General features: G+C 37.4%; 1 protein-coding gene across 1 annotated transcript; it reads left to right on the top strand.

The window, feature by feature from the left end:
- Positions 1-3,085: 3,085 nt before the first annotated feature.
- On the top strand, positions 3,086-8,226 carry C1D (C1D nuclear receptor corepressor; the record flags this gene model as incomplete). Its single annotated transcript, XM_079549975.1, has 4 exons — positions 3,086-3,223; positions 4,549-4,615; positions 5,088-5,143; positions 8,059-8,226. 4 exons carry the CDS (start codon positions 3,086-3,088, stop codon positions 8,224-8,226), a joined length of 429 nt encoding a protein of 142 aa, XP_079406101.1.
- Positions 8,227-12,385: the final 4,159 nt, after the last annotated feature.

Raw genomic sequence — 12,385 nt, forward strand, 5'->3', positions numbered from 1 at the left:
TCAAAATTGGCCTTTTTCATGTTGTATTTATGGGTTCTGAGCTTTCCTTTGCGTTCTCAAAATTGAAGGTCTTATAAGGTACTGTCATTGCACAACCACAGATTATACGTTCACCATTGTGTTACTTGCTGATGGAAATACGTTCTTATCCTTATTTTCCCCGTGCTCATATTTGATCAGCAAATATTTTCATACCTCCACGTGTCTGAATACTTGTAGTACTCTTACTTTTAAGTTGGATCTCTGGGGCAAATAAAATACAGTTGAAAGTCAGCAAATCCAACAAAAGATATGAGTGTAGTAAACGTCCACTCCTGGAACTGAATTTCTGCTTGTTCAAAATACACTGGGAAACACATGCAGAACTTTGAGGAAATGTTTGTGGTTTAATAACTGAAACGTAACTGTGGAGGGCAGTATAACCTTTAGGTGTAATTACAGAGTCACTGATACGGTCTCAGTCCTTGCCTTTGTCATTCAGCAGGTGTGACTGTGCTGTGTGGTTTTGGCAGAAACAGGTCTGTGGAGTTTCCGGTGTGCATGTTTTCTAATGCAGTGTAAGTTTGTTCTTGTTGATTTAATACTATCAAAACTCTTGTAGGCTGTTGACTGCTGCCTTATTGTTGGCATGTGCCAACACTGTAACATATCCTGCTCGGAGATTAGTAATGCTGAAACAACAGTGTAAGGAAAAGAGAGAGGGCCCTGCACAGCAGGAGGAGGAACTTGCTCTGATTCCTGCTGAACTGCAAACACAAGTTTGACACATTCTCCCCCCCTTCCTTGGCACAAGGAGCAGACTTAGGCTGACTGCCCTACCCTTCACTGCCTGAGTACAACCTTGTTCCAGTGATGGCTGACACACTGTTTTCCTTTCCTAATTAAGTGTCAAGTAAATACCTCATGCTATGTACCTCTTGTAGAAAAACTTATTTTGAGCTGTTTCTCTTCTTTCCTACTATCTGTATTCTTTCCCTCCCTCATTTTTTAGGGTTACCTTGGGATATTGAGAGGAACGTAATGTATGTTCTGGTGACTGCGTGTCCATGCGACTGCAGTGAAATAGCTTGAATTATTTTTATTGGTAACGTGCTCCTGCTGTGGGAGTTTGTTGCTGTTGGTTTTTTTTTGTTTTTATCAGGGCAACCAGCATAGGGGAAAAAAAAAAGAGAGGGAGAAAAGTTGGGATTTGTCAATGTGTTCATGCACATTCATAACATAAGACCATAGTAGGTAAATTACTGTAGGCAGCAGTAAACCCTGTTTTTGATTGTTGGATTGGATAACACTTCTCTCCCTGTATTTGTAAGTATAGTAAATGCATGCTGACAGACATCTTCTAACCAGGCTTAACTGTGTTAACAGCTGGCCAAATTTAGTGTCTTCTGTAGCTTTAAATATTTTCTGTGCTGTATTATAAGGTTATCAGATAGCTGGTGGGCTCTCAGTCAGCCTAAGAAAGGTGATTGTAATGCAAGTAGCATTGAATGAAATGCAAACAATGCTATCATAGGGGGTAGAAATAATTATATTGCTGTTTACCTTTTTGTAGGCAGTGTTTTGTAGGTTCAGCTTAGCTTTCTTGCTTAGGTATGCTGCAGCAGACCGAGTTGGTATTGAAATGGTTTGAGTTGCATGCTGGGGTATGGAGGGGACCCTCAGTGTATAGTAATGCATTTCTGACCAAGATAAGAAGTCATCTGAGTAGGATTATAACTCAACCATGTAAATAAAAGCAATGGAAATGGGCTTGTTAACTGGCTTTTCATGTTTTTGGAATTGCACTGACGTGGCTAAAAACGGAGGTTTCAGGAGACCTGAGGAAAATAGTGCCATGCTGTTGTTCCTCTCAGTCTTCCTCCTGCTTGACCTCCAGGAGACAATATAACTAACAAGAAAGCTCTCTACACAAACTGTGTTCTTGCCTGGAAAAGGGAAAGATCAGATCTCTATCTAAAACAAACAGCAGTGATGTGACAGCTGTTTGCTGTTTCTTTGCAGTTTGTGCTGGCTGCGTGGCTTTGGTATTCAGAGATCAAACTTTGAGAGTGTGGTTTCTCCAACTAGAGCTCCCACCTTCTGCACTCAGCAGCTGGGAGTGAGAGTCTCACACTGACCCCAAGCAGAAGGGACTGCAGTGATCCAGGTGCTCCCACTGTTCCTGATGCAGCCCTGCAAACTAGCAGGAAAACAATGTATTTGTTCGTTTAACATCAAAAAAAAAAAATTGTTGCTCAATCAGTAGAAGCTGTAGAAAATGACGCAGATTTAAGTAGCATCAGATAATGTGTTTTATGATTGGAGAGGAATCTTTAATTAATTAAAGATCTTGATTGGAAGCCAGTGACCAGATGGCTTGGCAGTAGCCATGCCCCATTACTGCACATGCTGGGATCAAAACCGGTGTGCTCTGGGATCGTTCACATCTTTGCTGATCTCACAGTTGCTTTGCATGGATGTGTCTACAAGATTTGTATTCGGAAATCAAAATCAACTCAGCTTCATTACTGTTAGAGTTATATCTCAGATTAAAGTGGTCCACAGAGAATTCAGAGAACTGGATGCAGAGTTCACAGGAAGCGTTTCTTGGACCGACTCTTAAATTTAAGATTGAGAGAGATAACTGACCCTGACATAACTGGGGCTGTATAACCACTCTGAAACTGAAGTCATGTCTGTTCCTAGGATGGGCTGAAGCTATATCTCTAATTTTTGCACGTGTGCGCTTGGTTTAGCTCTTTATGTACTGTGATTTACTAGATATTTAGAGCACTTTTAAGCAAGCAAATAATTTCCTTCTATCACAGACCATAAAAGTTAAGTACTGCTTTGGGACCGGTACAAGAATAGGTATCACTTGTAATTCTCCTTCATGCTGTTTTGTACAGCAGTTGGGAGTTATCCCTGGAGCTATGGGATCTTTAACTGTGTCACTACTTCACTACTGATGCTGATTGCTGGAATTCTTCAGGAGGAGGCACTTTTTATAATGTTTAATGAATAAATACTTGTGGTTTCTATTTTAAAATAGTCTTTTGAATCTGCAGAGAGCGTTACTGATTTTGCTGCTTCTTTCTAGGTGGAAATGGCAGAAGATATTAACACAGAAGAATATCCCACTGAAATTCATGATTATCTAGCAACATTTGAAAAATCTCTTACTTCGGTAGATGAGATGTTGAAGACAATGATGTCAGTTCCTAGAAGTGAGCTTCTCCAGAAGGTAAATCATCTTCCTCTTGATAGCCTTTCTGTTAATAATACAGGGTCTGCTTAGCCACTGCACAGAGAAATAACAAATATTACACTGCCTACCTGTCACACCCAATATTTGAAACTTCTGCGCTTGTAAGATACCCAGATGATGTTATGAACTAAGCGATGAAATGTATATTCTTCCGAGGTGGAAAGTGAAGATTCTGCCATTGAATCATTTAGGTAATGGGCTTCTATCCTATACTTGACCTTCCCAAAAGTGCATGCTGAGTGCTCTTCCTGAGCAGAGAGCTTACTCCAAGTTGTCCATGGCCTTTTCACAACAAACATCACAGAAATTTGGTTGATATAGAAGGATGTGAAGATGAATTGTCAACATTGAGAATTGATTTCCTGTTGACTTGCAGAATCTGGTCTCTGAAAAACTGAGTTGTTTCTTCTAGCTGTGTTGTAAGCACAAGCCTGTAAAGTTTGTGGATGTTTGGATTTTTTTTTCCTCCCTCAGAACATAAAGACAGCAAAGTACTGCCTGAAGACCTCATACAAGTCTATCTGTCTTGTAACATTTAAAACCTTACATGTATCTTCTTTCTTTAGGGCAAGGAAAAGCTAACATGAGAACCTTTTTTTTTTATCCTCTGAGGGTTTCTAACATAAATGAGTTATGAGGAAAACAGTCTTGACAACGCTGATCTTTTGACAGTATCCATGTTAGAACTAGTGAACTATACAATGATCTTATCAGAGTCTCTGGAAATCCTATAGGACTAAACCAATAAATTGACTTTGACAGTTGAGGGGAAAAAAAACAAGGCATTACCTTTTTTCTTCCTTTGCTGGGCAGCTGTAAGTGTTCTAGCATGCATCAAATGCAATCTAATGCTATATGTTATGTTATATGTATACTAGTGTTCATCACTTGTTCACAGCACACTCGTATCTGAGCTTCAGTAATACTCAGACGTTCTTTTTTCTTCTGGTGATAGCAGAAACTATTTTGAAACTATTTTTTGTGGAAAAAATAGGGTCTTTTTCCTGACTGCGGGAACAAGAGTCAAAGAGCTCCACACTAAGAGGTTTTATTATTTTGGCCATATGGTACTGTGGCATTTAAGATCAAGCTGGGAAAATGATGTGAATGTTTGGAGAGGAGGGTATGGTCCTGAGGTGGCAGGAAAACACAGGCTTCATCTCAGTGAACCTGTGCTGTAAAAAAAATGCTAATTTAGTATGTATCTATGAATGCATTAATGCTCAGTTTGAAAATAGGCACGCTGCTAAAATATGTGCACATCTTGAAAATGTGTAAATGACTTTCTCTTTTCATTCTAGTTAGAGCCACTTGAGCAAGCAAAACTGGATTTGGTTTCAGCGTACACCTTGAATTCAATGTTCTGGGGTAAGTATGTGATAGAAGGACAAGGTTCAGATGATCACTGTTTGAATGCTTTCTAGCTGCAAACATCAAATTTATTTTCAAATGTATTTCATAGCCAAATAGATAGAAACTGATGATTAACTCTAAGGACTCAAATTGTTGCTATTCTTAAGGTGAATGATGTTGATAATTACAGAAGCTGGCTTTGTACATGCCTGAGAATCTTTGTGGCTTTTTTTTCTTGGCAACCTTTTCTGTCCTTCTTAAAAGGGCAAAGTTTAACTGCATTATGTATTTTATGTATTTATTTATTATATATATGTATTTTTAACAGCAATATTTGATAACGGTGTTGCTGTCAGATACTTAACCATGTGGTTAAGCACCATGATTAATAGTTTCATGTGGCAATTACAGTTTTCCTATTTGACTGGTTAATTGGGCACTAAGTCATCACAGCCATCCATATCAAAACCACATTTTCTTCTTGTAGTATACTTGGCTACTCAGGGAATCAATCCAAAGGAACATCCAGTGAAACAGGAACTGGTAAGATTCTTACGTTGCATGCTTTCAATACTTTACTTGTCCAGAGCTGTGAACTCATATAGAAGCAGATGTATATTTATATCTTCTGAAATTGGCATATGGCCATGATAGCACCCATATGCTACGTAATATTATCTAATTGCCTGTTAGTATGCCCTACTGGGTTCTCTAAATTAAGAAATTCGTATTTTTAGTTCCAAACAGCGCAGTTTGAAGTATCATTTGTAGAGCCTACTGAAATAAGAAAAAGCAACGAGATGAATAGTGCCATCTTGTCTTTCTGCTTCTCCATTTCTCTTTTTGAGAATCGAATTCTGAACAGAATAGCTTTTCACTTGTATCTGTTAAATAGAAAAATGTTTCATGCCTGATAATAATTTATAACTTCCAGTATGGCATTTTTTTTTTCCTTAGGAATACTTGGAATCATGTTAATCTCTGAGGCTGTCTTTTTCTTACTTTTGTATGACTCTGAAAGCGTAGTGTGGTTGATTTACTAGCAAAGACGGGAAAGAGCCCCCCCTTCTTCCAAGTCCTCCATTAATTCATTTTCTCAGCAGTAAAGAATCCAGTTCAGCAACAAAGCTAAAAGCTTTTTTGGCACCAGTTGTATGTGTATTGTCCAGTAATTCTGCATTAGTGACATATTTACAGCCTGTAATAAATCTTTTAGGTTTGTCTTTATATTCCATTTAGATGCATGACTGCAGTACAGAAGGCATGGTATCTTGAAAAATTCTGCTGACTTAAAATATCAAATCATTCAGCTTAAAGAAAAAAAATAGATTTCAAAACTTCGAGCTACCCTTTTTAATTCTGGTATAAATGAAAACACTAAATCTAGGCAATCATAATATACTTGGCTTAAATGCAATCCTTAGGTAACCGGAGCAATAGAAGATAGGAATGAAAGATGTGGAAAGCTAGCTTGAATAACAAGAATCCTTCTATTTTTAATTTTGTGAGGTTTTCAGTAGTCTAGACTGTATCCCATTAAAAAATGGGTCGGTTAATATTTCATGAACTCTCAGTCAGTTTCTTGTTCCTCCTATATTATATAGTATCTGAATATTGTGTTAATTTTGTTATACTAAAAATAAATTGTATCTCTTCTACTGTGGGTATTTTATGCTGGTATTTTACCTCACAATTGGCAGTCGTTTTAAATTTGAAGAATGAGTGACTTATTCTAGGCTAGATTCTTATCAGCTCTTTCCTTTCTTCCAGGAGCATTGTGATGTTCTCATTCATGTGGAAAGGAAATAAAAAGACTGTTCCATCCTGATTGTTTTGTTTTTAGAATTGCTCCTTCTGTATGTACAGGGAGTATATTGGGATTCAAATGATACTAATAAAACTCGCATTCCAGCTATCAGAGTTCATTTCTTTCAGCATTTTGATATTAGTCAGCTGCTTCTTCCCATGTTGATATATGTAGGCTTGCCACGTGTTCTCATGAACCATCTCAGGCACCGAAAAAAATATCGCAGTCTGTCATGGTTTCAGACCTTGAAAAGCACTCTTCATTAAAGCTGATTTTTGACACAAGATTGTCCAATTTTTTTGACAAATCAGTTGCTTGTAAGGGTCAGTGAAGAATTAAAAATCAGATCTGTAGTGCAGGTCTTGTAGGTGATGTTTCACATTCCAGAAGCTGTCAGTAGTCATGGATTAGGTAAGACCAGGATGTATGTAGTTATCAATATCCATAAATGTCCTGTTAGTCCACTCTGGCAATTCATGCATTGGGTAAAGCATATGTGCATCACACATGCACGCATTACTGTTGTTTGTTGCATGTAGTACAGAAACACCTAAAGGCCCTACAGTTCAAGGCCATGTTAGGCTAAATATCTAGATGTGAAATCTGTGAGCCAAACTTTTACCTACTGTACAGAATTACTGCAAGTGTCCTCTCTACTAAGTGAGGAGAAGCAGGCACTTAACAGAACGTGATTCCCATCTTAGAGGGTTTACGCTCTCAAAGTAATTTTCTTTATTGATTACAGAACTGGCTGAGGGTGAGCATGCACATAAATGAGATGGTTAAACTGGTGGGGATCTGTAGGTGAGGCTGGGTCAAAGCCATGCTTTGTTCAACATGACATGAGACACTCAATGACTGTTGTAGGCGAAGGTGACAAGAAAGGATGTATTCCCTCTCTTTGGAGAATAGCAGTGGAAACAGGCTTTTTTGATCGTTTATGGTCATAAGAGATATCTCTAGTACAGCTGGAAATTCATCAGATTGCTTTGAATATGTCAAGGGAGACAGCAATGAACCATTTCAGGATCTTGACCACAGATCTTTTGTGTAGTTGCATACTTAATGCTTGTGACTTCTTGACTTTTGTGTAAGATGCTTTATGCTGATTTCTTCTTTTTTTTTCTCCATCTTCCCCTCTTTCATAGGCAGTGAGTAGTGCAATTTTATAAATACATCATATCTAAATATTCATTTTGCCATCTTTACTGAGGCCAAACTTTTTGTTTTGTTTTCTTGTATTTTTTTAGCAACATTAAATACAATTCCCTTGTCTCACAGTATAGTTGTAGGACTTCATGTTTCTGTGGTGATGGATGTCATGCAAATATTAGTTTGGTAGGTACCCATGTTGGAGAATCTGCTAAAAGAGAAGCCTTAAATTTGCAAAGAGCGTGGTATATATTTAGAAGATGCTATTTTTCTGTTTGTTATAGAAAGGTGCCATGTGGAGTGCTCCTACTCATTGATTTTACTCTAGTGGTAAACTCGGAAGAACGGTCTGGGGAGGAAAAAAAAAAAAAAAAACAAAAAAAAACAACCCAACACAAAAACCCCGTGTGTGTGTGTGTAAATATATATATATATATATATATATATATATATATATATATATATATATATATATATATATTTTTTTTTTTTTTTCTAGGAGAGAATAAGAACATACATGAACAAGGTCAAAGAAATAGCAGACAAGAAAAAGGCATCCAAACTTGATAAAGGAGCAGCTTCCAGATTTGTAAGGAATGCACTCTGGGAACCAAATCCTGAAAATGACCAAACTCCTGCTAAAGCAAAGAAGAGAAAGATGAACTAATTTTTATTTTCCCCTTTATGTTATCAGAGACACCTAAAGTTATCAAAATGTGTTTTCTGCGCTGTACGAGTCTTACAGAAGTGCTGTATAGCAACATCTTGATTAAATTATACTTAAAAAAATTTTTCAGGGTTGTATTTTGTCCAGGATGCTCCTTTCTGAGGTAACTATGCACTGAGGTTTAAAAAAAAAAAAAAAAAAAGCATTGTATGTATATTTGTAAGTGCCATGTAATGCTGCAGAAATAATGTTTCATTATTAAAATGATAATGACTTGCCAAATGCTTGTTGGTAATAGATACTGGTACTGCTTCGATTATAATGCCTAAGAATTATTTTTTTTACTTATGTTTTTGTATGTACTTCATCTCTTGAATATTAAAGCAGTCTCAAACAATGCTGTCCAGTTTGTGGTGTTCATGTAAAACCATGTTTACTTTCTCATTACACCACTGAGTGAGTTCTTGTTCACAGAGTATTGTAAGGTTTATTCACTATATTGAACTGTTCTGTTTTCAGCTTCTGGAATAGCATGTATGCTGTATTCCCTTACTTCTGTGGTCTCTGATGAAACTGAGGTTCAAGGGCTGCAAGCAAATAGCCTGAATTCCACTTTAAGTCCTAGTGTCTAATCCGTGCAGGGGGGGAACCACAACAGAAAGAGCCCAAATGAGTGCTTTGTAAGGCTGAACAAAGGAGCAGGCAGGGGACAGCAAACAGGAAACAGCACGTGCAGGAACTTGATTGGAATTTTGGCTGTGGTGTGCATCTCTTAGTGCTGACTCTGAGATAAATGGGCTGTGAGGTGGTAGGAGTGTGGTCATTGGCTGCTGTTTTTCAGATCTTTGTTCTTGGGTACACTTTGAACTGCTGCTCTGCCTTGCAAAATCGTCTCCTTCCCTCAACTGTGAAGCTTAGTTGTTTAGGGAAGGGAGTACATTAATTCCATTAGGAATTAGAACCTAATAAATTCATTTTTCGGTATGCTACAAAGGAAAACTCAATTATTAGTCCAAAAGCTGCTTAAAAAGCAGGGGCAAGCTAATTATGAAAAACAATTTATTTCACCAAAATGCCATTTGGGTAGCAGACTGCAGTCTTGGGAAATAGAGTTAGTGTAAAAGTCTGTATGATTAAAACAAATATATCCAGTACCCCTATTATAGTACTGCAAGCTGAGTGATTTACAGTGGATGGGTATTGTCTTTGGTGTTGTCCTGCATCATGCAATATGCAGAGCATGAATTGATTTCAGTGAGGTGCTAAAATGAAGATTCTCTTGTCACTGACTATCTAAAAGTAAATATTTCAAAATAACAGTCAAGTTTAATAAACTCAAGTAATTGTTGTGTATCTCTGGAAACGTTTTCAGTGACTGTATGAGTTTACAGATTTTTGTTCGTGATAAATTCTGAACAAGCAAGAATTTCTTCATTCCAGTTCAAGCAATCCAGCTAAGGAGAGCTTGTTTCTATAGGTGCTGATGCTGGTACCTGTCTTTGCTGCCTCAGATCTACGGGGCAACTCATGAGCATACACATCAAAAGTGCAAAAACTTCTGCCAGCTGAAAGGTAAGATGAGCATGCTTTATTTCTACAGATGAATGTCACAGTTATGCAAAACAAAAGCACAGTTAGACTTGTGGGTCTTTTTCTTGAGATTCAGGTTAAAATTGTGGAAGACTTGAAGTGTGTTGTTTTGTATCTGTAGAACATTATAACCAGACCTGTGAACTTTGTGTCAGTGTAGATGTTTTCACGTGCAAAGTTCAAAACATTAGCCTAAAAAAAATGTGATGTAAAGAACAGGTGCCCTGTGAACTAGTTAGTAAGACAACAGGATGTAAGTGGTATGAAGTAGCAGAAGCTACAAGTGTTTTAATGCAGAGACTTTTGAGGTTATGATGTCTTATACTTTGGTATGCTTTTTCTGGAGGAAGCAGGTAGATCAGCTTCTATTTATGTGCAGTACTGTTAATTAAAAGGGAATTGAAGGACGTTTCCATTACATGATTTTCCTCTTAAGCTTTAATGATAGCTTTTGTTTTAAAAGGTTAATTTCTGAAAAAAGATCATAATTCAGTGTCCAGTAAAGTACACAGCTTTCATTGGTAAATGTTTAAACGAGAATAACGCAAGGATGTTAACGAAGAGTTACTGAAGTAGAAATCCATCTGGTATAATGAAGTATGTACACGTAATTGACATTTGTGATAGGAAAATTGGTATACGTGTAGCAAATGCAACTTTGTAAATGCTTAAGGCTTGTGTGGCTGTTCTGATGACCAGGTTTGTGGCTTTTCTAATGCAAAGACAGTAACTCCAGTGAACACCCCAGAAACTGAAGATTATCACCATGTGTCTGTTACTGACCCACAGCCCTATTAGTAGCTTGACATCTCCCTGCATTAGCTTGGTTCTGCTCCTAGAAAATACCCGTCTTTCTCTAAGTGTACTGTGACTGCAAACAAATGAGGATGCTTACTACAACTTTGATTTGCCCTCTTTTAAATGCTAGTTGTGAGCAAGTCAACGTATCACTGATGTTCATCTCTATTCCTCCAGTCCTTTCATTATTTGAGAACTGCATCCTCAAGAGTGGATATTTTATTATGTCATCCTAATTGCTTCTGGCCTTGAAAATCGATACTAGCATAAGGTCCTGTCAGAAAGTATTAATGTTCCTGTTTCATTGGAAATCTCCTCACAACATAGTTATCTGGAATGATAAAAGCTAAAGAAGGATCAAGTTACCTTGGAAACTTACTATAAAAATATCAACTATAGAATATTATGGAAATAGAATTGTTTTGGAATTCAGAGGAACACCAAAATCCATTTTTTTTTTTTTAATCTGCAGGGCTGAGACCATTACAAATGTAAAGAAAAAACTAGATTTCCATATGTAAAGAGGAGGCATTACTTTTGGAGTGACCCATATAACTTGACATACTTTGGCCAGGAGATGATGAAGACCTGCGTCTGCAATCTCAGAAGAGGAGACCTCATCTCATCGTAAAGGCAGATGGTGGCGACAGGAGGGCTTTTAGAAGTTGAGAACAGCAAACCGTACCTGGAAGCACACGTGGAGATCCACTGATGTTGGTGATGTTCTGTGCAAAGTTCCTTCTGGCAAGATCTCCCTGAACTCTTGACTCAATTTACACAGATTCTCTTCTACTGGAAGCAACTGCAAAACTCCCTCATGCCTAGGAAAAACATCCTCTGATCTTCATCATTAAAATGTGATACGTGCCAAATTGGTTATCAAAATGAAACAGCTATTGAATGGAATGTCATTTTTCTTTCATCAAACATGGCTGGCTAGTAATGTATAGCTGCTTTGGAATGTTAAAGTATAAAGGAACAACAGCATCCTTTTTTAGGCAAATTGACTATTGAAAAAAACTAACACCAGCTAACATTGGAGTGATACACAAAATCAGAATATAATCGGAGAAATAATCATGAGACTTCTCTACAGAGTAAGTCTGGCAAACTTCAAACCAAAGAAATGTTCTAGCTTAAAATAATTGAAATTGGTTGCATCTCGACCATGTCTTTTTCCTAAACTGAGATGTAAAGATGCCAAAGTAGGGTGTTTGTTAAAATTATTTATATATGATTCTTAGTTAAAAATTTACTCGGCAGGGATAAAAAAACAAACGAAAGACAAAACAACAACAACAAAAACAGCACATAAGGCTACAGTAATTTAAGAGAAATAATGAGTAATTAAAGCAGTTTATCATTTTAGAATCAACTATAACATGCTAGGAAAAAATGTATTCATGTTCTTCAGCATGGCTCTGTCATTTTTGCTGATTTGCTTGAGTGATATTCCTTGCATTGAGCTCCGGAGTCTACATGAATGCATTTGTTTTGCAGATCATCCTTAGTGTTAACTTCGTCTTTTGTTTTTAAATTTAATAGTTCCTGCATTCCAGTATGATGCACCTGTGATGTTTTACTGATACTCCTAACAATTTGCCTTTTTGCTGACTTTTATCCTTTCCTGCAGAATTACAGATTGTGGAATCTGTAGTGGTGGTGATCTGAGAAGCAGGTCTTGAACAGCTCAGTTTTTATCGGCTGCACCAAAGGGAAAAGAGAGAAAGCTTGTTTTTACTACTAAGCTGAGCGAATATGGTGTGGAAAT

This window comes from Tetrao urogallus (genome assembly GCF_951394365.1).
Source record: "Tetrao urogallus genome assembly, chromosome: 2".
NCBI lineage: Eukaryota > Metazoa > Chordata > Aves > Galliformes > Phasianidae > Tetrao > Tetrao urogallus.